General features: G+C 42.3%; 1 protein-coding gene across 1 annotated transcript; it reads right to left on the reverse strand.

Moving 5' to 3' along the window:
* Nucleotides 1-2,584: 2,584 nt before the first annotated feature.
* enpp5 (ectonucleotide pyrophosphatase/phosphodiesterase 5) lies at nt 2,585-23,085 on the reverse strand. The gene is made up of 4 exons (XM_085997073.1): nt 22,905-23,085; nt 11,413-12,285; nt 7,834-8,013; nt 2,585-6,201 (listed from the first exon to the last, which is right to left on the reverse strand). The coding sequence occupies exons 2-4, from the start codon at nt 12,245-12,247 to the stop codon at nt 5,804-5,806; spliced, it is 1,413 nt and encodes a 470-aa protein (XP_085853199.1). The 5' UTR covers nt 12,248-12,285; nt 22,905-23,085; the 3' UTR covers nt 2,585-5,803.
* Between the last annotated feature and the right edge of the window lie 4,234 nt (nt 23,086-27,319).

Here is a 27,319-nt window from a genome sequence, read left to right on the forward strand (position 1 = left end):
GGACTAGGTGTGGGATAGGACATGGACAGTAGAGTTTTGAATGAGCTGAAGTTTGTAGAGCATGGATGCGGAGAGGTTGGGCAGAGTATTGGAGCAGTAGAGTCTGGAGGTGACAAAAACATGGATGAGAGTTTCAGCAGCAGATGGGCTGAGGCAAGTGGTTACAGAGGTGGAAGTAGGCAATCTTTGTAATGGTTGAATAGGATACCAAGGTTGAAAACAGCCTGGTTCAACCGGAGACAATGGCCGGGGAGGGGGATGGAATCGGTAGCAAGGGTACAGAGTTTACGCCAGGATGTTAGTATAGCAGTCTGACAGGTGGTGGGGAGGTAGAGCTGGCTATTGTCAGCATACATCTGGATACTGACACCTGTCTTTACATGATGTCACCAAGGGGCAGCATGTAGATGAGGAAGAAAAGGATGCCAGGGATAAATTCTTTGGGGACTCCAAAGGTAAATAGTTTGAGGGCAGGAAGAGAAGCCATTGCTAGAGATACTCTGCCTTCGACTGGATAGGCAAGAGTGGAACCAAGCAAGGGCAGTCACACTAAGCTAGACAATGGAGGGAAGGCGTTAGGAGGATGACGTGTCGAAGGTTGCAGAGAGGACAAGGAAGGAAAATGCACCATGGTCACAGTCACAGAGAATGTCATCTGTTACTTTTATTAGGGCCATTTCAGTGATATGGCATGGGCAGAAGGAAGCCCGATTGCAGAAACTGAAACATGGAATTGCGGGAAAGATGAGAAACACATTCAAGCGGGAGTTAGATCTTTTGGACTGGATTAGCTCAGGAGAGGGAAGATAAGAGGGAAACTAGAGGAAAATGTAGTGGGGTTTAGAGAGATGTTTGGCAAGGCAGAAAAGAAGGTGGGATTATCTTTGCTCATCAGAATGATCTTTGAGTAGTGGGCAGTTTTGGCAGAGGAGAATGAGACCGGATAGCACGGGATGTGATCCAGCCAATCAGGTGATGGGTGGCTAAACCAGTTCTGCGGCAGATATACTTGGCTGTGCCACATGGACTTGATGTAGTGAAAAATATTGCCATACCAAGGGAAAGACCATGATGGGAGAAAATAAAAGTATTACTGGGGACAAAGGCATCAAAAGTGGAGATGAGGGAGCAGTTGAACAGATTGACAGCTGTAGAAGTATCGTGGCAAATGGAAGGCCAAATGCTACCACAAGGAAACAGATCATTTGGCCCAACCAATCCATGTTTGTATTTATACTCCACATGAGCAGTAGTCCTAATACCACATGCCCACCCTGTTCTCATATCCTTTTATCTCCCTTTCCTTCAACCACCTACCATATTTATTCTTAAATGTAGACTTGGTCTCTGCTTCAATCACTAACTCCGGTAGTGAATTCTGCAGCCTTACAACCCTGTGTAAAAAAGTTTCTCCGGCTCACTGTCCTAAATCTTAAATTATTTCCCATCATTCTAGACCCTTGAACTACTGGAATTTGTCTGTTTTTATTTTAAACATTTCTATCAAATCACCCAATCATCTCGTCTGTTCGAATAAAAGCAGCCCCAATTATTTAATTCTTATTATTTCACCATTTCAGGCAGCATTCTACTTAATCTGCAGTGTACCCTCTATAGCGTGAAGCTAGAAAACTGCATACAATATTCCAACTAGGTCTTACTAAAGTTTTATGTAGATTCATCATTACATCTGGCCTTTTATATTCTATGCTTGTTGCCATAAAATTCAGGAATCCATTTGCTTTTTATTTTAGCTTTATCCACTTGAGTGCTGCTATTAATCTGTGAACCTGAACCCCCAAATCTCTGCTCTTCCATGTCACCCCACTCTCCCCAAAGTTTATTTTTTTTTAATTTTTATGGATCACAAGTGTATCACCTCACACTTACTGACATTTAATAACATCTGCCACTTTTTTGCCCATCCCACCAGCTTATTAATATCCCCTTTGCAGCTTCCTTTTTCCCCCCCTCAGAATTATTTACGCCCGAATAACTTCAATGGACCATAAAAATCATGCGAGTGTAAAACAGATGTCCCCACCCGAACTCATCCCTTTCCCTCCAAGCAGGTTAGGTTAAAATGACCCTCGTAAAGTCAAAGCAACATTTAGTAATTCCTATTTTAGTTAGTGAGGCACAAAAATTGCAATCATACTTTTAGATATGGTGAAAAATATTTTTACCTATCATAACAAAGTGCTTTGACCAAGTCAGATGAGTATTACTGTAGTCTCACTAATCAGTACTTAAGTGTACAACTACCAAGACTTTACACACTAGTACAGTGGGGTATAGATTTCTTTGAGACCCCCTTGCTGCTGGTAGGGCTTTGCATGCAGGGGGAGGATTATCAGAAAATCGCAAATGCACTGCCTGCAATTTTATGTCCTTTTAGATCAGTGGATGTAAAGTTGCATGTAATGCACTTTGGATTCCTGATAAGCTGCCTTGTGTGTGAGGCACTGCCAGTAGCGATGGTTGGAAAATTTTGTCCATCTCATGCTAAACATTAGTTATAAAATCTACCCATCCTCGTCGCCAGTGTTATGTCCGTGAATAATTGAGACACGGACAGCAGGAGTGAACAAAGTAAGTCTTTACTGGTGGAAGTCAATAGTGAAACTAAAAACAGAGGCTCAATAGCGCCTTTTATACAGGGGTGGTCACTGCCGGTACTGCAGTCTGAGACCAGTTATTCTCTTAAAGGTACATACACAACAGCCATTATCAAGGATAGGCTTATAATCATCAATATTTACCCACTGATACTCCGAAGTATTAATTGAAAGGCAGCAGTATTTATTTTAATGTAATGACCAACTGCTACAGCTTAGACCTCATGGTCTAGATCTTCTGCTCATATTGGCTGAAATATGGGAGGGCAGGATTTCCACCGCCACAACGATGCATTCTGGACTGTGGCCGAGTTTCTGGGTCAGAACCCTTTAAATAATTTTGGTGTGTTCCCTGGCCACCGCCCAGGAACCCACAGACACCAGGGGCACAAAGGTATACCTGGCTCCCAACGTTGCTAAGGAGCAAATCATGGGAAGTACATCATATAAGAACATAAGAAATAGGAGCAGGAATAGGCCACTTGGCCCCTCGAGCCTGCTCTGCCATTCATTAAGATCATGGCTGATCTTGGGCTCAAAGCCACTTCCCTGCCCGCTCCCCATAACCCTTCACTCCCTTATCTTGCAAAAATTTGTCTATCTCCAGCTTAAATGTATTTAATGACCCAGCCTCCACGGCTCTCTGGGGCAGAGAATTCCACAGATTTACGACCCTCAGAAGAAATTCCTCATCTCAGTTCTAAAAGGGCGACCCTTTATTCTGAAACTATGCCCCCGAGTTCTAGATTTCCCCATGAGGAGAAACATCCTCTCTGCATCTACCTTGTCGAGCCCCCTCAGTATCTTATATGTTTCAGTAAGATCACCTCTCATTCTCCTAAATTCTAATGAGTAGAGGCCCAACCTGCTCAACCTTTCCTCATAAGTCAACCCCCTCATCTCAGGAATCAACCGTGTGAATCGTCTCTGAACTGCCTCCATAGCAAGTATATATATTATATACTTCCATCACTTTCAGCATAAAATGCTAGAAGTGGCAGGGAAGGAGAGCAGCTCTGCTTGAGTTACACCCAGGAGCCAGCCATCATAACTCAAGTGGTAAATCTAGGCCCACATCTGAAGAAACAAGCAGTGAGCAATAACAGAAAATCAGCAGAATCTTATGGAGAGCGGGATTAGACTAGGTACTGACGTGGGGAAAAACAATGGCGCCGATCTGATGGACTGAATGGCCTGTTTCTATGTTGTAACATTCGGTGATCCTATCTAAATTTTGGTGAACACAATAGATAAGTGGTAATTATTATGAGCTTATGCAATACAGGAAACTTTGGTTTATCCGGAGGTTAACTGTCCGGAATCCGGAATGCTCGAGCCACCGGCAAAAATCAGGAGCCATTTCGTTAGGTTTTTTTCCCCACCAGTCAGGCTCTGCAAGGTCTCGCTGAAGCTGTTGCTAAGCTAGAGACGCTTGCAAGGTACGGCCGACTGTTTAGAAGCAGTTGCTAAGCAACAGGGTTTGTTGCCAGATACGGAGCTCAAAATCTCCGTATGTTTCAACATTAGCGCTGATTTGTCCGGCGCTGGTTTGTCGGGACGGCAACAGCTTGGTCCCGTCGGTGCCGGATAGCACAAATTTTCCTGTAAAATGTTGCTAGAAACTTCACTATAATGTATTCTTTCCAGGGTCACAGTTCTATTTTTATAACAAAGAATCAAGTAGCTTTCAGGAAACATGCTAAAGGTACTATAGAGAATAAAACAAAGATCATGACAACACAGTACATAAACCATTACACCCATCATATAATGCTTTATACATGTGGGAAGAATGTTACAATCCCTTTATCGCAAGTCGTAATGTCTTATTCTCATAACCCTCACTGCATGGGTGGAAGCAGTATTATGTTATACTTTTATTTTCTTCAAACCATTCCCAAAATGTTATATTCTGAATGCCATCCAAACTCATTTAAGTAGTTTGAAAGAAGACACCAAGTGGTGCTCCAAGAGCAGTTTGAGGATTTATTGCCTGCAAGGTAACTGCTAGCTAACTCATAATTGGATCTGCATCCCATCATTTAAAAGTAATTTCAAAAAAACAAGAGTAGTGAAGGAATTATCCAGGATAAGACCATATAATGGCTTCTGTATGAGCATTCATGTAAAAAAATACAGCTTGTGGTAATAATCATTTATTGTTTAAAAACTCATTATGAGGGGGCAGGTCACCCACACCTTTGCCACTTTTCCAAGGTTTGTCTTGGAAATAGCATATCTTCACCGAGCTTCAGCATTCCCTCCCTCTTCCCCATCCTCGTATTACTCAGCTATGGTACTTTAAAGAAATACTATTACAATAAAAAACAATGTTTGGGTAGGTTATCCAGTAGGTCAATTTAGCTTGGAACAGGAGAGATATTGCTGTTAGCCACATTACAAGATCTACTGGTATAAAAGTACAAGAAACTCTTTTTTATCCGGCACCGACGGGACCGGTCTGGTGCTGGTTTATCAAAAAGTCCGGATTACAGAGAGGTATAGTTAAAAGGTACGAGAGCTCCGTACACAGCAACAAATCCAGGCTTCCCTGTTGCTTAGCAACAGGCACAAGAAGCCCGGCCACAGACCAAGCATCCCTGTTGAAAAATGCAGGAACCCCGATTACACAGCCACAGATCCAGGAACGGCCACTAATATGAAGTAAAACTTACCTGAACCTACTCCTGAATTTTGCTGGTTAACAGAGATTTCCGGTTATTTAGGTGCCGGTAAATCGAGAGTTTCCTGTATCTGGCTACGACGACATGTTTTAGGTTGCGAGTCCCATCAGTTTCTAGGTTGGTTTTTATGTGGTGTTTATAATTGCAATGTCATCACGTAAAATCTTTTAACAAATATTTCTTGACATATTCCTGATCAAAGTCCAGAAACACTATTATTGTAGTTACTTATCACTCTGCCTACACTACTTACTATATTTGTTAGACGACCTGATCTACTGCAGTGCAGTGCCGATCCAAATGTACTACTGGGCAAACGTTTGAAACTCACTGACAGACAACAAATTTTCATAGATCTGCAAAACTACAACCCTGGATTCACATTAGTATAACTGCAGTCATTCAGCTAGTTAATACCATTTTGAGATAATAAAGGACAACTGACAGATGCATATCGAAATATAAAGTTCCACGGCAGAGAACAGTTCCATACATACAAATTTAACTTGGCAGCAAGGGTTGAGCCATCTCACCTTGGTGAATATTCAATCCAATCATCTGGCTTTTTGTCACCTGTTGTACAAATGCTATTAGAAATCCAACAACCAATACACTTCCAAGGAGAATACCTAGCCATGCATATGAACCCCTAGTGTTTATTTCAACCTGGGACACAACCTGCATAGTTGTAATCACTTTTACAGCAACTAATAATTCCCGAACATTTTTAAAGGTGCCATTATTTGGCGCTGGGTCAATTCCCAAGATGTGGCAGATTAACGGATAGAGGTCAACATTATCTATGGTTTCCTTGGTGAAATTATTCTTGAAAGCAGGACCATGGGCGATGAATATTGACTGCATGCTCTTTATGGTGTTATCATATCCATGATTACCCACTAGGAAAGAAGAGAGAAGTTCAGTGGCAAATAATCACAATTTCACATGAGCACTTAAAGTTACATGAAATCCTAGGTACAGTTTCTGAAATAATTTCTACTAAAACCTGTCATTTCTTATACATGATAAAGTTTTAAAAAAATTAACAAATTTGGAATAACTTTATAATTAACCCACAATAACAAGATTTTTTCCAATTCTCTCAAGATGCAATTATTTACAGATGTTTGCTTTCAGAAGACTTTTTCACACTCCAAGATCATTTGTTAACACTTAATTCGTTTTCCTTTTTTTCTAGCTATGTGTTTTAAATCCAAATCAGGATCCACAGTACTCAGTTTTCTATCAGATGGTGTTATTGTACTATCACTTGCTTTTCTAACTATGGAATAAACAGTAGGCACTTCATTGCAATATCTACTATTTCTTACATAGGTGTGTTTAAGTGTGTATTTGAACTTTTATTTTATTCATTCTTGGGATGTCGATATCACTGGCACGACCAGCATTTATTGCCCACCTCTAGTTGCCCTATAGTGGTTTGATACAACAGAGTGGCTTGCTAGGCTACTTCAGAGGGAAATTAGGAGTTAAGCACTTTGGTGCGAGACACATATAGGCCGTACTGGATGGCAGGTTTCCTTCCCTAAAGGATATTAGTGAACCAGTCCCTGACACTTTTACTGAGACTAGCTCTTGAGGTGCACTCACTATTGTTATATAGGCAAACATGGCAGTACATTTGGCACTACAAGGTCTCACAAACAGCAAATGAATGAGTGGCCAGTTGAACTATTTTTGGTAGTGTGGGTTGAGGGAGGAATGTTCACCAAGACCCCAGTGCCATGGGATACTTTATATTCATGTAAACAGGCAGACATTTTATCTGAAATATGACAAAAGCGTCACTCCCTCACCACTGTACTAAGTGTCAGCCTAGATTACATGTTCAGGTCCTGTAGTGAAGCTTGAACCCATGACCTGACTCAGAGGCCAGAATGCTACCAATTGAGCCAAGCTAACCCTTAATGATTGAGCAATCAAAAACAACGGTTTATAATTTTTGTGGAGTATGATCCAGTTTAACTGGTTCAGAAGTTGAATGGTACGGCTGACAATGTAATACCATTTGGTAGATAATAAAACAACTTTCTTGTTGCACGAAATAAAGCTGCACTGAAAAAACTCAAAACATAATGGCAGTAGGAATGGAAGATACTATTTGATTTGATTCCATTGGAAGTAAGAAGCTTAGAAAGAAATAAAGACCGTGTTAGAGAAATGGAACACTCAATGATATTTACATATACAAGTGTAATCTGTGCATGCTCCAATATGTATTGCTCCTTTATCCTCGCAGTTCCATGTTTTGCAGACTCCCTTTGTTTGTCTTTGGATCATACAAAATAAATGTAATCGTTTCTCAAAGTACTCTGAAGAAGCCGACTAAAAACAGAAGATAATATGCATTTTGATAATGGAAAGGTGACAAAGCCTATACTTAGACACAGCAGATGAGATAGTCTTCTTTTCTTTGCCACCCCCATATCCAATAAAAAGTCTGAAAATTATCCTCACCATTGCCTTAAAAAGAATTAACATGACCAAAATTATTAAAATAAAACACTTACAAGTAAATGTTCCGGATGTTTTGTTCTGGTTGATAGTCCAGCCTTCATCTGCCACAGCTATTATTGGTTGAATTCTCTCATTGTGTTTGTAGTGAAAACGATCTGGAATATCCTCCTTCTTGTATACTGTCATATTAGGGTGAGCATTCACTAAAGCATTATATACCTCATTGTGTTTGCCTGCAGCAAAACAAAATGTTGGTCACATCAGCAGCACTAAAATACCTGCTTGTGAAGAATTAGTGTTTAAAACAACTTGAAAGTTATTTGGAAACTAAAATGAAAAAACTGTGCCCAGAGCATCCATAATTATAATTTTTTTGGTCAGCTGGGTTTCTGTCACACAGAAGAGAAACCCAATCACTATAATTAACAGTCTCCAAGCAAAGCCACAGAGAAATCTGTTTGCCTGATTGGAGGGGGAAATGCACAACATGCAACAAAACTGTAAAGAGCAGCCGTACAATTTTGAATGGGAAGAATCTCAGTCTCTAGTGAATGGTCTACCCTCCAACTTCCATTAATGAGACAGGTTGGCTAGTCAAATATCAGTGCGCGGTTTAGTATTTCGGAACTGCCTGGCCTGGGTATCAAATTATCCAACCTGCTACAAAGGTTCTAATCCAATTTTCTATCACCAAGCTTGTCACCTTGGACCCAACCCAAAGCGAATCCACTTATCTCCCCTAAAGAGAATAGTCACTGGTTGGTTATAAGATAACTAGCAAGTCTGGTTAAAAGTCAAATAGCAAGCAAAAAAAAAGTCAAATAGCAGATATGAAGATCTCTTTACAAGTGGCATGGTGAGTTGCACAACACCATAAAATGTGAGTGCACTACCAGCGTCCTCCTGATACCAGCATGGACACACACCATATCTTATTGAATGGTGGGTACAGCATTTGGAGGTGTACAGCTTCAGCAGCATTGGCTTGTCTCTCTGCAAACCAACTGTGGTAAGCACTGAACTAAACCACGGATATATGAGCATGTTCTCACAACCAGCTTCCAGGTAACATCTTCTAGCAGATGTCCTCCCAAATCTCAGCGTTCCTCATGAGTAAGGCCACTGAATTATAGTCTTCCGGGATAAAATGGACAGAATCATGGATTTTACCTCCAGAACACTGGTAAAAATCCCATAGTCCCATGTAATGAAAGCAGAATTTGATTTATTCAATCATAAGCCAACAGGCTTAATCATAAACAGAATTACACAATGCATTCCCCAAAACACTGGCAAAAACTTTGAAATCGCTTAATAAAAACCGGTAGTTGACTGATTTGGTCACACTATATTAGCTAAAGGACTGTGATCTTCCTTCAGTATGGGGGACAGCATGCAATGTGCAAGCCACCTAATGTTCTAGACAACCAAGTTCAATGGGACATACGAGGCTTCTGTGTCACCAATAGCCCACACTCAAAATCAGATCTGGCACCCAAAATTCAGCCTTAGACCCCACATACAGAAAGGTCTAACCACCATTAAGAATCATAGGACATTGTTTTGACCAGTTCCAACAACAACTTGCATTTATATAGCACCTTTCATGTAGAAAAAACTCAAAGGATCTTCACTAGTTGCTGAGAAAACAGACACTGAGTTAAAGGAGAGATTAGGAGAGGTGACCAAAAGCTTGTCCAAAGAGATGGTTTTTAAGGAGAGTCTTAAAATGAGCAGTAGGTGTACAGAAGGATTTAAGGATGGAATTCCAGAGAATGAGGCCTAAATGGTTGAATTTACATTGCCAATAGTGGAGCGAAAGAAGGCGGGATGCACAAGAGGCCGGAATCAGAGAAATGGAGAGTTTGGATGGGAGCAGAGTTTGTAGGGTGTTACAGGTGATGAAGAGGCAAGGCTATGGAGAAATTTCAGACACCAGAAACCAATGTACGTCAGCGAGGGTGGGATGATAAATGAGAATTTTGGACAAGGTCAAGTTTATAGAGGATGAGGTACCAGCAAGAACACTAGAATATATAGAGTCTCAAGATGACAAAGGTGTGTGTGAGGTTTTCAGTGGTAGATGGGCTGAAATGGGGCAGAATTTAGCAATGTTATGGAAGTAGGCAGTCTTTGTGATGGAGACAACATGGAATCAGAAACTCAGTTCAGGCTCAAATAGGATGCTGAGGATGCAAGCACTCTGGTTCATGCTCAGACAGTGGCTGGGAAGGGGCAATGGAAATAGCGACACAGAAGAAATTTGTGGTGGGGACCAAAGATGATGTTTTCAGTCTTCCCAATGTTTACCTGGAGAAAGTCAAGACTCATCCAAGGCCAGATGTCAGCCAAGTAGTCTAACAGCATATAGAGTCAGTGGAGGACTCAAGCGATGCTGGAGAGGGAGAACTGGGAGTCATTGGTGTACAAGTTTATCACGACATGTGAAGAACAGGGAAAGTAAAAAAACTGAAGAGAGTGTTGTCCACAAACCAGCTTAAACAGGGGCACAGGAGAAGGCCTAGGGAAAAGACAAATGTTTACATTGAAGTCTAAAAATTGAAAAAAATATTAGATTTAGTAGTATTCTAAAAAAGGTGCATAGGAACGGGAGTAGGTCATTCAGCTCCTCAAACCTGTCCCGCCATTCAATTAGACCAGGGCTGATCTTTATCACAACTCCATTTACCTGCATTTGTACCATATCCCTTGATACCCCGACCTAACAAAAATGTTGATCTCAGTCTTGAAAATTTCAATTGATCTAGCATCCAGGTTTTTGGGGGGAGCAAGTTCCAGATTCCCACTACCCTTTGTGTGAAAAAGTGCTTCCTGATTTCACTTCTAAATGGCCCAGCTCTAATTTTGAGATTATGCTCTCTTGTTCTGAGGAAATAGTTTATCTGGATCTATCCTATTGAATACCCTTATCATCGCAAACACCTTGATTAGATCACTCCTCAACCTTCTAAGTTCAAAGAAATACAAGTCAAGTTTAGGCAACCTGGTCTCACAATTTAACCCTTTAAGCCCTGCTAACATTCTGGTGAATCTGTGGCCCTTCCAAGGCCAATATCTTTCTTGAGGTTCGGTGCTCGAGACTGAACAGAGTACTCCAGATGTGGTCTGACCAAGACTCTGTACAACTGAAGCAACTCTTTCTCTCTTTTAAATTCCAACCCTCGAGATAAAGGCCAACATTCCTTTAGCTTATTGATTACTTTGTGTACCTGTGCACCAGCTTTTAGTGACTTGTGTATATAGACACCTAAATCCATTTGTTTTTCCACAACTCCTAACCTATCAACATTAAGAAAATATTCAAATTTATCTTCTTCAGATCCAAAGTGAATGACCTCGCATTTCTATTCCAAGAACACTGAGTCACACATTGTTACATTCCACCAGTTACTATAATACTTTATTATACATGATGGATAACATAAGTTTGTTTGCATAGTCCATTGCCTGGCTGGCCCACCTTCCCCACCCTTATTCTGATATCCAGAAGATGTAGTTAGAATTAGTGGAGTTTCTTACCATTACATAGTGAAGGTTTTAAGATATTAAGCTATTCCAAGTATAATTTTCCCTTAACAAAAAATCAATTGTAGTAATTGCCTTTATCTTACCTTTTTTGGGTAAAATTGCAGAGACTGGCGTGAAGTCAATCCACGTGTACAGATCATGATCAACATATTGGTCCAATTCAATGATCCTGTCTCTGGAGCATTGAGCCATCCCATGGTCACTTGTGACGATTAAGTTTATTGTCTCCCACAGTCCTGCTTTCTGAAGTTGTCGCACAAGGTAACCAAGCTTTAGATCAATATCTGCAATGACTTTATCCATGAGAGGGTTGTCAGGCCCTAAATCATGGCCTGAAAGATCAGGCTCTTCCCAGTACAAGAGGCCAAAATTAATAGGTTCTTTCCCTCTGAACCAGTCAATCAGTTGAGCCACTCGATCCTCAAAAGGAACAGAGATATTATAGATCATGTAGTGAGTTGGGTACATACCATGTATGTGAACATCAGTACCAGGCCACATTACAGCTCCACTCTTATGGCCTTGTATCTGGTTTGTAACCCAAAGTGGGTAGGCCTGATCCCACCAGACTGGGTCAAACATATCCATTCTTTCCAAAGAGAAGCTTTTATTTAAGTCCTGATCATACATTTCATTGGCTACAATCCCATGGCTCTCTGCATATAACCCGGTTACAAGGGTATAGTGGTTGGGATAGGTTTTTGTGACGAAAATATTTGTAACCTGATTTACATGAATACCATTTTCCATGACATACTTGAAGTATGGTGTTGGGACTCTGTGGATGTAATCCCAACGAAATCCATCAAAAGATACCAGCAGCACCTTTGGTTTCTCTAGTTGGAGAGATATAGCTTCAGTGAGAGTGAAGGTAATTACAACCTGCCAAAGACACATTTGCCAGATGCGAGGTGCCATGGTGGGTAGTTATCTGCCGTCAGGTATTTAGACACCAGCTGCAACACAGAAATAGCAACAATCAACTTTGACTAAAATTGCTTACATCTCAGTAAAAGAGCTCTGAATATTAAAAACTCTCTTCAACCAAAATTTTCCCTTTTTCCTCACTCAATCTTGGGAGTGCTTACATATTTTGGGGTACAGCTCTAGGTGCACCCTTATCTCTCTGGTCCCCCTAGCCACAGTGACATGTTCCCATCGATAGCAACTAACTTAGTGCTGATCAGTTAATAGTCAGTTGTGGGAAGTACAGGTATCTAGAAAATATTTCTAAATAAAATGGTCACAATATACAGGCTTAAATACTTGGGTGAAATTTTCCAAGACCCTTCAAGACCAGTGGGACCTCGTACACAGCAGGTGGCTTATCGAAAAATTGCAGGTGCACTGCTCATGATCTTCTGTGGATGGTAAATTGCCAGCAGTCCACATATAATTTTCCAATAAACCATCTGCTGCTTGCAAGGGCCCCTCCTGGGATCTCAGAAGATTTTGCCCATAGCGTGCTGCTATTCTCAACATAGTTACATGGGAAAAAATTGAAGCATTGTAACCCATCAACATGACTTTTGACATTGGTGGGGGGGGGGGGTGATTTTTCTCTGCTTTGCGCTCAATGCGTACCTATTTTCAAGGAAACTTGGAAAGGCCTCTACCTGAAATAGACAGAAGCATTCAAATGTAACGCAAATGAGGCGGGAATGACATCAAAAGAAAAGAACTTGCATTTTTATAATGTCATTCACATCCTCAGGGTGTCTCAAAGCACTTCACAACCAATGAATTACTCGTATAAAGTGTGATTACTGTTATTGGCAAATTGGCATATGTGCCAATTTGAACAGAGCAAGTGTAAGATTATCATGGATTAGTTGATTTTTAGAATCATAGAATGGTTACAGCATGGAAGAAGGCCATTCGGCCTGTTAAGCCCATGCTGGCTGTCTGCAAGAGCAATTAAGCTAGTCCCACTCCCCCGCCCTTTTCCCCGTGGCCTTGCAAAAAAAAATTATCTCAGGTACTTATCCAATTCCCCTTTTGAAAGCAGTGATTGAGTCTGCCTCCACCACCCTTTCAGGCAGTGCATTCCAGATCATAACCATTCGCTGAGTTAAAAAGGTTTTTTCTCATGTCGCCTTTGGTTCTTTTGCCAATCACCTTAAATCTGTGTCCTCTGGTTCTCGATCCTTCTGCCAATGGGAACAGTTTCTCTCTATCGACTCTGTCCTGACCCCTCATGATTTTGAACACCTCTATCAAATCTCCTCTCAACCTTCTCTGCTCCAAGGAGAACATCTCCAGTCTATCCACGTAACTGAAGTCCTTCATCCCTGGAATAATTCTCGTAAATCTTTTCTGCACCCTCTTGAAGGCCTTCACATCCTTCCTAAAGTACAGTGCCCAGAATTGGACACAATACTCCAGTTGAGGCTGAACCAGTGTTTTATAAATATTCATCACCATTTCCATGCTTTTGTACTCTATACCTCTATTCATGAAGCCCAGGATCCTGTAAGCTTTTTTAACTGCTTTCTCAACCTGCCCTGCCACCTTCAATGATTTGTGCACATATACTCCCAGGTGTCTCTGTTCATGCACCCCCTTTAGGATTATACCCTTTAATTACATTTCCTCTCTTCATAGAATACCTGTTTTAATATCTTATACTTAATAGTATCTTATAATCATCAGTAATGGATTTATAATCGTGTGTAAGAATTAAATGTAGAAGTCTGTAATCATCAATTGTTTGCAATGATAACCTGACTTATATCGGGCATGTAACCCTTTGGCTTATAATAAAAAGTTTGAGTAAGCTGTAACCAGACAGCATGGTGTGAGAAAAAGAATTGCTATGGTCGAATAGGGAGGCTATGGATGAAAGTTGGATATAAGCCAACAGTAAGAATGAGACATAGAGTGCAGCTAGCCTGGGATACAAGGTCAGGTGCCGCTGTCACTGTGTTGGAATGTTATGATATCTGCAGTGAATTAAAAACATGGGCCTTTCACAGCGAACAGCAAGGACCCATATCTCTACACTGAAGTCTTTTACCTTTTGTACTGCCATAACTACCCCAGATGAGTCTTGATGGTCAAAAACAGATGATGTCAGGGTGTCATAGGACTAGAACGTGCATAAGCCAAGGTGCTTCGGCCATGGCATCTTTATGATTGGATTTGGGGTTTTGGGTGTAAGCCAGTGATTGGTTCAGGAGGACTCCATAGGTTTTGAATGAGAGCAAGGATACAAGAAGGGGGTCTTAACAGCCACAAAGTGTAGAAGATTTCAGGAGTAGGAGATTTCGGGAAGAATCGAGGAGACATCCAGGAGACAAAGAGACAAGAGTCAGAGGTTGCAGCTTACACACAGTTGTGGTTTCTACCCAGAGTATAAGGGGCAATATAAGTCTCAATTATACTCTGTAAACTGCTGCTCGAATACTGTACTGTATTAAGTCTTGCTTGTGCTGAATAAAGTTAAAATCACTGTACCCAATACGGGTCAACTTCGAATCATTTGGAACCAGGGTCCCCCAGGAATTTTAGACAAGGTTCTACAAACAGCAATGCGACAGATACCCATTTAATCAGTTTTAGTGGTGTTGATTGTGAGATAAATGTGCAGCAGGACACTTACCCCGTTTTTCTGGAATTTTAGCATCTCATCTGAAAGATGGCACCTCTCCCAAAACTACACACTCTCAGTACTGCACTGCAGTGTCACCCTACATTATATGATCAATTCCGGCAGTGGGGCCTGAACCTACAAACCTACAGATTTCAAAGACGAGGGTACAATCTTAAATATAACAAGGATTATAATTTAAAGCAAAATTTTGTTTTCAAATTATATTCTAAAACGCTGCCCACTTGCGCTGGTTGACAGCAGATTTTGCATTCAACGAAATACAATTGAGTTTGAGCGGAAACTTGAGGGGAAAAAAAACCTTCTCAAAACTATGCATTTTGGGTGCAAATTGGGCCCTGGTCACCGACTGCACCCAAAGCGGAAACGCCACCACCGGGTTTAGAGATTGATTAAGAAACTACACACATACTGGCTTCAGTATTTTTGCTGCCCCTTTGTTTCTTTAGATTTTTTATTTTTAAAGCATGGCACAGAAATTGGTGTGACAGAGAAGCATGATGGACAGGAAATGCACACTAGGCATAATAGGGCCGAAATTCTAACTGTCCTGGTCTGCCGGCAGAAGTGCAGCAGAGCAGGACCCCAGTGCACCAATGGAGTCTGCCCCAGACCCAGTCCTGAATTGGAGGGTCGGAACCATCTGCACACTCATTCAGGCAAAGCAGTGGCCCAGGAAGGGCCAGAGTTAAGGAGTGCAAAATTGTACAATTTCTGATATTGAGATTCAGAATTTTTTCCAGTTGTTTCACAGAAAATCAGAGTGCCGATTTTCCAAGTATGTATTGCCTTGCCCACTGGCTGCACATATCAGAAAACCATTGGCACAGTTGCCAGTGATTCTCCATCCAAATGTATAATTAATTAGCTGATCTGGATCTATCCTGTTCTTCCACAACCATTAAAAGTTTTCAGGTCTCAAAGAATGTTACAGCACAGAAACAAGCCATTTGGCCCATCAAGTCTGCATTGATGGTTATTTCCCCCACTCACCACTTCATCGAATTCCATTCTCTTGCTCATTCCTCATACCCTTTAATAGTTCCCTTTTTAAAGCAATTAATCCCCTTTTAAAACAATTTATAGACTCTGCTTCGATGATGGTTTGTAGCAGAGAATTCCACATTCTAACTACCCTGTGTAAAGACATGTTTTCTTGCATTCTTTTAGTGATCATAATTTTTTGCCCACTCAATCTTTACCGTGCTCAGCAGGACACTATTTACCTTATCATAACCCTTTAAATCTTGAAGACTTCTATCAGGTCACCCCTTAACTATCTCACCTCTAGTGAAAGAAGCCATAACTTCTCAAATATCTCTGCATAACTGTAACCCCTTATCTACTGATGCATCCTAGTGACTCTTCACTGCACCTTTTCCATTGTATTACATCTTTCCTTTAATGTTTTCCTAAAATTGTACACAATAATCCCACTGTGACCTAACCAAGGTCCTGTACAAGTTCAACCATACTCCTTGCTTTTTATGGTCTCATGTACATAGAATTAAAAAGAATCTACAGCAAAGAAACAGGCCTTTCAGCCCAACTGGTCTCTACCAGTGTTTATACTCCACACGAGCCTCCCCCCACTCTAATTATCTCTTCACACACTTCCCCATATCCCTCTATTCCCTTCTCCTTCATTCATGTATATATCAAGCCTCCCCTTAAATGCATGAATGCTATCTGCATCAACCACTCCAATGTGGTAGCGAGTACCACATTCCCACCACTCTGTAAAGAAATTCTTGCAAAATTCTTGATTTGATCTGTTAGTGGCTATCTTATATTTATGCCCTCTTTTTATGGACTCACTCACAAGTGAAAACTGTTTCTCCATATCCAACCTATCAAACCCCTTCATAATTTTAAAGACTTCCATCGTGTCTCCTCTTTTTCAGAAAAAAGAACCTCAGCCTGCTCAATCATCGCTGATCTATTCTGTTAACATATACACACACTACGTTAATGACTTGTGTATCTGTACATTAAAATCCCTGTATTCTTCGAATCTTACCATTTAAAGTGGCTCTTTTCTCACTTCAAATATATATTACTGTGCATTTTTCTACATTAAACTGCACCTGCCATCTAATCTGTCCATCCTAGTTATAGAATCATAGAATAGTACAGCACAGGAGGCCATTCGGCCCATCTAGTCTGCGCCGGCTCTTTCGAAGAGCAATCCAGTTAGTCCCCCGCTCTTTCCCCATATCCCTGCAATTGTTTTCTCCTTCAAGTATTTTTCCAATTCCCTTTTGAAAGCTACTATTGAATCTGTATTCACCACCCTATCCAAATCCTAACCACTCGTTGCGTAAAATGTTTTTTGCTCATGTCGCTTCTGGTTCGTTTACAAATCACCTTAAATCTGTGCCCTCTCGTTATCGACCCTTCAGCCACTGGAAATAGTTTCTCTTTATTTACTCTATCTAAACCCTTCATGATTTTAAACACCTCTATCAAATCTCCTCTTAGCCTTCTCTCTCCAATGAGAACAACCCCAGCTTCTCTAGTCTATCCACATAACTGTATTCCCTCATCCCTAGAACCATTCTAGTAAATCTCTTCTGTACTCCAAAGCCTTCCCTTGCTGCCCATGTACTTAATGTATGCTTCTTTCCTTACTCTCAATTTTTCCCTTGTGGCTTTATTCATCCTTGGTGTCTCATTAGTGTGGTGCCCAGAATTGGACACAATACTCCAGCTAGGGCCGAACTAGTGTTTTATATAGGTTTACCAGAACTTCCTGGCTTTTCTACTCTATGCCTCGATTTATAAAGCCCAGGATCCCATACGCTTTATTAACCTGTTCTGCTACCGTCAAAAGATTTGTGCACAAGCACCCCCAGGTCTCTCTGTTCTTGCAGCTTCTTTAAAATTGTACCATTTAGTGTGTATGGTCTCTCCTCATTCTTCCTACCAAAATGTATCACCACACACTTCTCTGTGTTGAATTTCATCTTCCATGTGTCCACCCATTCCACCAGCCTGTCTATGTCTTCTTGAAGTCCTCCTGTAGTCTTTTACTACTTTCAAATTTGTCACTCCCATGTCCAGATCATTTATGTATACAAAACAGTATATAACAGCAGCCCGAAGATCCTCTACGGAACACCACTCAAAACACTTTGCTACTCTGCAAAACTTCCTTTTACCCTTAGCTTTTTTCCCCTCTAATCATCTCTATCCTCAGAACCACATTCCTCTAAATTTCATCTTTGCCGCAAGTCTCTTATGTGATAAATACTTTTTGCATTACACTCCCTTCCATTTTTGAAGACAAAAGTCAAATGTACCAATATCCAGTCCTCTGGAACAACGTTACTTTCTACAGAAGTCTGGAAAATTATAGTCACAGCCTCCACTATTTCTTCACGAGCTATCTTCAGAATATTCGGATGCAAACTATTGGGTCCCAGTACCTTACGTTCCTTCTTTAGTATAATCTCTTTTTGAATAATAGTTCCTACTAACTATTCATTACCGCCTCAGGTGATTCTACAATTTCAATATCCATTTGTTCTGTGAAAGTACTTATATATTACATAAGGATGTACAGCACAGAAACAGGCAATTCAGCCCATGCCAGCGTTTATGCTCCACTCGAGTTTCCTCCCGTCTTTCCTCATCTAACTATCAGCATAACCCTCTATTCCCTTCTCCCTCATATGCTTGTCCAGCCTCCCCTTGAATGCATCTATTCTATTCACTTCAACCACTCCCTGTGGTAGCGAGGTCCAAGGCTTTTTGAAAATCTAGATAAATTACATCTACTGCATTACCCTTGTCTACTCTCTCTGTTACCTCTTCAAAAAATTCAATGATGTTGGTCAAGCAAGACTTTCCCTTCTGAAATCCATGCTATTTATTACTATATTTTTGGTTTCTAGATGTTCTTCCATTTTCTCCTTTAGTAGGGATTCCATTATGTTTCCTACCACCGATGTTAAGCTGACTGGGCTATAGTTCCATCTCCCTTGTTAAATATAGGTATTATGTTAGCTATCTGCCAGTCCTCTGGCACTACACCTTTTTCTAACGAATTACTAAATATGTGTAGTAATGCTTCTGCTAGCTCTTCCCTAAATGTTTTTAAAATGCGCGGATGTAATCCATCCGGACCAGGGGTTTTATTAGTTTATTTAATATATCTCCTCGTTTTGTTTTAAATGCAGTTATCTCATTATTTGTCTCATCATCCGATGTCATCTCCACCTGTTCTATCTCCCTGGTAAATGCTGAAGCAAAGTAATTATTTAATATCTCTACCATCTCTCTATTGTTGCCTGTGGCATTATCCTGTCCATCGCTTAGTGGCCCTATTCCCATCCCGACCTTCCTTTTTTTATTTAAGTGGCTGTAAAATATTTTACTATTGTTTCATGTTCCTTGATAATTTAATTAATAGTTCCTCTTTGCCTTCCTAATTTTTTTTTGACTTCTCTCCTGATCTCTTCATATTCTCTCTTGTCATGCGCTCCCTTGCTGCCCATGTACTTAACGTATGCCTCTTTGTTTGCCAATATTGTCGCCCATTTTATTTTCACAAGTTCTATTCTCAGCCCCTCAAAATCAGCTTTTCTCCAATCTATTACCCCGGTCTTTGTCTTTCTCAATTATTATCTTAAAGCGTATCATATTATGGCCACTATTGCCTAGTTCCCCTACTTTTACTTCTCTTATCTGCTCTGGTTCCATTCCCCATTACTAGATCCAATAGTGAATCCTCCCCTGTTGGGCTTTTATCTCTATCCACATGGATTCTATTTCTGTTTTGCTGATAGCTGCATCACTTTTTTCTACTACCATTATGTTGTCCTTAATAAGTGCAGCTACTCCACCTTCCCTTTTCCCTCTCTATCTTTTCTAAATATGTTACACCCTGCAATGTTTAATTCCCAGTCCTGATTTTTCTGTAGCCATGGGCGCAATCTTGCCAGCCCTGGGGAGGCGGGACTGCCGGGAAAATGGCAGAATTTGGGGGCGGGTGCCCAACCTGCCCCCAACCCGCCTCCATGCCATCTTCCCAGGAGGCGGGTGTCCGTCCCGCACCAGGTCCTGTCTCTTTGGAGGCGGGAAGGGATTAAAGCCTATTAACTGCCTGTTAACAGGTAGTTAGGCAGAAAATAGGATTATCCCCTTTTTGCCCTCACAAGTGTGGGCTTCCCGAAGGCTCCGAAACCCGCCAGCTCAGCTCAGCGAGTACTGGGTCTGCGGGAGTCGGGGGTGAAAAAGTGTGCTGTGACGTTAAGTGATGGGTGCAAGAGTGTAGAGGTGAGTATCTGAGGTAAGTGCAAAGTGCTATTAAAAGTGTACTTACCTTTGTTTCTTCCTGCAAGCTTCAGTCGGTGTGTATGCGGAGAGTCTCGCACCTCCGCTTTGGAAATGACAGATGGCCGTTGCATTCTCAGATGCAACAACCATCTCATTTCTGTAAAAGAAAGAAGTTTGACAAGGTCTTGAATTCAAAACCTCATCAAACTACATAGAAAGTCACTGTTTGCCAGCTTCACAGAGCTGTCAAACGATGACAATTCATCTATCAAAATTTTTTGACAGATGAAACGTCATACATTGACGTTCTCTGCAACCGGCTTTCCCTTAATTGGCCTGCTAAGCCTGCTGGGTGGGCTTAACAAGGTCAATCAAGGGAAAATAGCGTGGGTTGTCCAGAAGTTGTTGGAGGCGGAACTGAAACCCGACAAGTGGGAGTCCCGTCTCCAAAAGCTCCCCATTGGCAAAATCACCCCCCCCATGTCTCAGTAATCCTTACTATGTCTGGTTCCTCGCAATGCATGAATGCCTCCAGCTCCCCTGTTTTATTACAGACACAGTGTGCATTGCTGTACAGACAGTTTAACTCATTTTTAATAGCAGTTCCTTTCACTTTATTTTTAACCATCTTTTTACACTCCTATTCTATAACTCCATTTATTCCCTGGCCATCAATGTCCTCCATCACTTTACTCTTTCCTATACTCTCCTTTCCCGTTTTGTTTATATTTAGGCTGGTTTCATTTCTTGTAGATCCCTCCCCCCACCTTACTCCTTTAAAGCCTTTGCCACTTCCCTATTTACCCTTTTTCTGATCTGACTGCATCTATGCCAATTTGCACGTGACTCAGGCAATAATCCAGAGATTATTACCCTCGAAGTCCTGCTTTTTAATTTAACTCCTAACTCCTGATACTCCTTCAGCAGGACCTTCTCCCTGCCTCCTCCCTATTCCTACCTACGACATGGATCACGACAACTGGATTTACCCCTCACTTTCCATTACAAACTTGTCTCCTTAATTTCTTTGCGGCACCAACAATTGAGTATGCTGTTACTACTAATACAGTTATAGAAAATTTTTGTTATTGTCCTTTATGTTTTTTAATGCTGACTTACTCACATACTCCCTTAGCTTTTCTAATTGCCCTTTTTGTAGATATCCTTTATTCTCTAAATTTGTCTTGGTTTTTGTTTTATCTGCTATGTAATCACTAAATATTTCTCTTTTTAGCCTCAAATTGGTTCTAGTCTTCCTATTCATCCATGGAACCCAAGTCTTCCATACATTGCATTTTCCTTACTGGAATATACTTAATTTGTAACCTATTCATCTCCTGTTTAAATATTTCCCATAGCAGTTCTAAAATTGGAGTATTGTGTTCAATTCTGGGCATCACACTTTAGAAAGGATGTCAAGGCCTTAGAGAGGGTGCAGAGGAGATTTACTAGAATGGTACCAGGAATGCAGGACGTCGGTTGTGTGCAGAGACTAAAGAAGCTGGGGTTGCTCTCTTTAGAGCAACGCTATGGGGAGACTTAATGGAGGGGTCATGAAGGTCTTGATAGAGTAAATAAAGAGAAACTGTTTCCAGTGGCAGTGGGTCAGTAACCAGAGGACACAGATTTAAGGTAATTGACAAAAGAACCAGAGGGGACAGGAGGAAAAATAATTACACAGTGAGTTGTTATGATCTGAAATGCACTGCCTGAAAGGATGATGGAAGCAGATTCAATAGTAACTGCCAAAAGGGAATTGGATAAACACTTTAAGGGGAAACATTTTCAGGGCTATGGGGAAAGAGCACAGGAATGGGAGTACAGGAAACTCACCGGCACCTAAATATCCGGAAATCTCTCTTAACCGGCAAAATTCAGGAGTAGGTTCAGGTAAGTTTTACTATACATTAGTGGCCATGTAACGGGGTTCCTGGATCTGTGGTCGTGTACGGGGCTCTCGTACTTTGGTAAGTATACCTCTCTGTAATCCGGACTTTTTGATCAACCGGCACCACGCCGGTCCCGGATAAAAAAGAGTTTCCTGTAATTGGATAGCTATTGCAAAGCTCTTTCACAGGCAAGATGGGTCAAATGACCTCCTTCCGTGTCGTGTCATTCAATGATCTTGTTTGGGCCACTTCTATATTTAAATCCATATACACTAGTCCTATGATGTCTCAAATTATTCCTGGCATTGAAACAACACCAAGGAACTCTGAAATAAGATCTGTCCTCCAGCCTAGGTGGTAAAAAAAAAATAAGGATATTTATAATATTTCATTCTGCATTTGACCCTGCAGTGCTGTCATTATCAGTGACAGGTCAGGAGTCAGGAGTAAGAGCACGAGTGCAAACCTATATTGATCTGCAAGTCAGCTATATTAAACAGGCGGGGAGGTCGCTCAAATATGAAACGCTTTGAATAAGATGCTGTGGGAAAACCATTTTACAAACGCGCAGCAAATGAACGGCGCCGTCTCCGCGGCCAGGAGACTGCAGAGGACAGGCCCAGGGTCCGGGTCTCACAGGCTCCTCGGCCTCTCCGTGCAGATGCTGCTGACAGGCCTGCGGTGCAGTCCCAGCAATTCCTGTCAGTTCAGTGTCAGGACCTGGACCAGTTTGCCCATTAAATCACCGGCTCCCCTTGCCCTGCCTCAGGGTTTGTAGCTGCTGCTGAACACTCACCCGCTCCTGTTTACTGTGCCAGCTCCGCTCCGGGTACCGCCACCGCCAGCTCCTCCCGATGTCGCAGCTCGCTCGCGCCCGCTTCTCCTGCCGGCACGCAGCACGAGGCTCAGGACCACACTCTCATTGGGCGACAAGCGCTCTATGACGTACCCCAGCCCAGCCCGCCGCGTTGCCAGGCGACACAAGCACGCGGTCCGTCCGCCAGAAGAAGCGCGCCGAGCCGCGCATGCGTGCCGGCGGGCAGTGGTTACATTCTCAGGAAGTCGGGAGCCAACGGCGAAGCTCCGGGGTGTCAGCAGTTTCACACAGGGCGGGAGGGTTAAAGCTGCCAACAACGGCGAAATGTTACAATCAAGAAGGCTGAGACCCACCATTAAAGTTATTGTAAACACATGGAATTGCAACTACTTTATGCAATGGAACAAAAAAGGCTACTAAAGGGGGGTGGGATCCAGGGAAGGGGATGTTTCCCCAACAACAACGACTTGCATTTATATATAGCGCTATTAACATCGGAAAACGTCCCAAGGCGCCTCTATTTCTCCACAGATGCTGCCTGACCTACTGAGTATTTCCAGCATTTTCTGTTTTTATTTAAGAAGATATTTAGGATAGTTGACCAAAAGCTTAGTCAAAGAGGTAGGTTTTAAGGAGTGTCTTAAAGGAAGAAAGAGAGGCAGAAAGGTTTGGAGAGGGAATGCCAGAGATCGGGGGCAGCTGAAAGCATGGTGTCGTGTATTGATTGCGAGTTTGACACCAGTCAATACGGTAATGTAATGTGCGAGTTTGACACCAGTAAGTACGGTAATGTAATGTGCATTGCATTATGGGAATTACCCGGGAAAACGGCAGTCAGCCATTTTACACAATAAAGAGAACATCGCAGTTAGAAGCCGGTCTGCCTGATTCTATGCTTTAATACGTTCATACAACATTGGCGACGAGGATAACGAACGGAATCATTTTAAATAGGTAGTTGCCCAATTTTAGTTAGCTAGGATGGAGAAGACTGGCATTCAAAATTTTGCATGCTTCGCCGAGCCAGCCACGTTGGGTCCAAGATGGACGAGGTGGTTAACGTCTTTTGAGCTTTATGCCGACGGCAAAGGACTCATTATCGACAATACCTCTACAGCTGCCACAAAGCAGAGGAGAAGAGCTCTACTTCTACACCTAGCAGGACCAGATGTCCAGGATATCTTTTCGACTCTACCGGGCACAAGAGAGCCAGCAGACTACACGGCGGCGGTTAGTGCTTTGAATCACTACTTCGTGCCCCAGGTCAACGCAGCATTTGCTAGACAGACTTTTCATAAGTTGTCCCAGAAGACAGGTGAGACTGTGCAACAATTTGCTACTCGCTTGCGGCAGGCTGCTAAAGACTGTGCTTTTGGGGGGGTTGCGGATAATCAAATAAGAGACGCTATCCTGAGTAGGTGCACGTCAGCCTATGTGCGGAGGAAATTGCTAGAGGAAGGGCATGGTCTAACCCTCACCCGCACGTTACAATTGGCCTCACAATGTGAAAACATCGAGGAGCAGATGTCAGCCATGTCATGTACAGAGAAGGCGGAGACAGATACTGTTCGTCGTGTTACACAGAAAAGAGGGTATTATGCGAAAAGCTCGACAGATAAACCAAAGGGAAATGGCGATAGGAACGAAAGGAAATGTTACAGATGTGGACACACAGACCACATGGGCAGAGATCTGAAATGCCCAGCACGCGGACAAATGTGTCATAAGTGCAAGGGAAAGGATCATTTCTCCAAAGTATGCTGCACAAAGGGTACAAAGAAACACAGTGGGAACAATGTAGAGGAACAAAATGACTTTGTATTTGCTGTTACTGGAAATAACGTGACAGAGAGACTTACCTTTTGTGTGGGGGGAGTAAACCTGAGAATGTTAATTGATTCGGGTGCAACTAATAATGTGATAAATGAGAATACATGGGAAGGACTAAAGTCAGAACACATTAAGTGTCAGTCACATGTCCCTAAGACAGAGAGAAAGTTATTCTCTTATGCTTCTAGCCGACCACTGTCAGTTAAAGGTGTATTCACATGTGGGATTACAATAGGTAAGAGAACTGAGCAGGCGGAGTTCATTGTGGTTAAAGACCATGGAGAGCCGTTGCTAGGAAGGGAGACAGCCATGAAACTGGGAGTTTTAAAAATAGACGCAGGTGTCTCAGCTGTGGTAGATGTAAGACAGCTACTAGAACAGCGGTATCCAAAGATGTTCCAGGGAGTAGGAAGGCTGAACACAAAACAGATGTTTGTATATCGACCCACAAGTGAAGCCTGTGGCCCAGCCACTCAGGCGTATACCATTCAACTTAAGGGGGGCAGTAGAGGCCAAAATAAAACAATTGAGGGACATGGACATTATCGAACCGGTAACTGGTCCCACCCCATGGGTAAATCCTGTGGTTATTGTACCAAAAGCGGATAAGGATGTAAGGTTATGCCTAGACATGAGACGAGCAAACCAGGCAATAGTGAGGGAACGATATCCAATCCCCACCGTTGATGAGCTACTCCAAGGTATGAATGGCTCGACGGTGTTTAGTAAGCTAGACCTGAAATGGGGTTATCATCAGCTAGAACTGACCCCTGAGTCACGAGAAATCACAACGTTTGCAGTACATATAACAGAGTATACAGGTACAAGAGGCTGATATTCGGTGTATCTTCAGCTAGTGAGCAATATCAGCACGAGATAGCTAATGCCTTAGCTGGAATAGAGGGTGTTGAAAACATCTCAGACGACATTATCGTGTATGCACACGACCAGGAAACGCATGACAGATGCCTGCACGCTGTCATGACCAGACTAATGGAAAGTGGACTGACACTAAACTCAGAGACGTGCCAATTCAACATGGACCGATTGATTTTCATGGGAACCCTGTTGTCTGAAAAGGGCATCGGACCAACAGCAGAGAGAGTGCGAGCGGTGGCAGAAGCTTGGGAACCAGAGAATGCTACAGAGGTGAGGAGTTTCTTGGGACTCATTGGGTACAGTAGCAGATTCATCCCGCAGTTTGCAACGCTATCAGAGCCACTGCGATGCCTGACGAGAAAAGACACACCATTTAAATTTGGATCACAACAGAGACAGTCATTCAGTGCACTCAAGGAAGAGTTGGCCAGAGCTGGCACTTTAGCATATTTTGATAAGGACGCACCAACCAAGGTGATAGCAGATGCCAGTCCTGTAGGTTTAGGCGCAGTACTAGTTCAGGACCAACAGGGACAAGAGGTGCCAATATGCTATGTAAGTCGTAGTTTAACAGACTGTGAGAGGAAATACTCTCAAACAGAGAGAGAGGCCTTAGCTCTTGTATGGGCTTGTGAGAGGCTGCATCCATATGTGTATGACCGAAAATTTAACTTGGTAACTGACCATAAGCCATTACAAGTGATATACGGCCCACACTCTAAACCCTGTGCCCGTATAGAGAGATGGGTACTTAGATTACAGCCGTACGATTTTAAGGTGATACACATTCCAGGCAAGCAAAACATTGCAGACCCACTGTCACGATTGCTGGGGGAGACAGCAAAACAGGAGAGACATTCTCATGGCTCAGATGAATACGTGAGATTTGTAGCTGTGAGTGCGACACCAAAAGCACTCACTACTAGAGAGGTGGAGGAAGCCTCTGCTACCGACTCAGAGCTGATTGAGGTACGGAAGGCAATCACAAACAGACATTTTGAGAACTGTAAAGCTTATGCAGCAATTGCAAATGAGCTGTGCGTAGTGGGGTACCTAGTTCTTCGGGGAACACGCATCGTGCTACCCACAGTGTTACACGCACGAGCCCTGGTGTTAGCACATGAAGGACACTTGGGAATAGTTGGAACAAAGCAACATCTCAGAACCAAGGTTTGGTGAAAAATACTGTAAAGCGTGCCACGGCTGTCGGATAGTAACCAGACCCGACCCACCTGAACCGTTGAGGCCAACACCATTACTGGAGGGCCCCTGGCAGGATGTAGCTATAGACTTACTGGGACCCTTGCCATCCAACCACTCCATTCTTGTTGTAGTTGATTATTATAGTCGCTACTATGAATACGACATCATGACCTCCACAACAACAGAGAAGGTTATTGATAGTTTAGAGTCAATCTTCAGCCGTCATGGTTTGCCAATCACCTGCAAATCTGATAATGGTCCCCAATTCAGGTCTGAATTATTCAAAGAATACTGTGAAAACAACGGGATCAAACACCTGAAAACAACAGCAAAATGGGCTCAGGCTAACGGAGAAGTCAAGCGCCAGAATGCGTCGCTGATGAAGAGAATCAAAATTGCTCAGTCAGAAGGACTAGATTGGAAACGTGAACTTAGAAAATATGTGACTGTGTACAGGAGAATTGACCATGCCACGACAAGAA

Source organism: Somniosus microcephalus, chromosome 9 (assembly GCF_052327205.1).
Source record: "Somniosus microcephalus isolate GS21.2 chromosome 9, FLI_Smic_1.0, whole genome shotgun sequence".
NCBI classification, from domain to species: domain Eukaryota; kingdom Metazoa; phylum Chordata; class Chondrichthyes; order Squaliformes; family Somniosidae; genus Somniosus; species Somniosus microcephalus.

What these genes read in the sequence shown, in the direction of transcription:
- enpp5 (XM_085997073.1), bottom strand. Translation starts at nt 12,247, where the DNA reads ATGGCACCTCGCATCTGGCAAATGTGTCTTTGGCAGGTTGTAATTACC. An exon ending in TGCAATTTTACCCAAAAAAG is followed by an intron (nt 8,014 to 11,412) that starts GTAAGATAAAGG and finishes GTTTTGCTGCAG; the next exon opens with GCAAACACAATGAGGTATAT. An exon ending in AACATCCGGAACATTTACTT is followed by an intron (nt 6,202 to 7,833) that starts GTAAGTGTTTTA and finishes CTTCTTTCCTAG; the next exon opens with TGGGTAATCATGGATATGAT.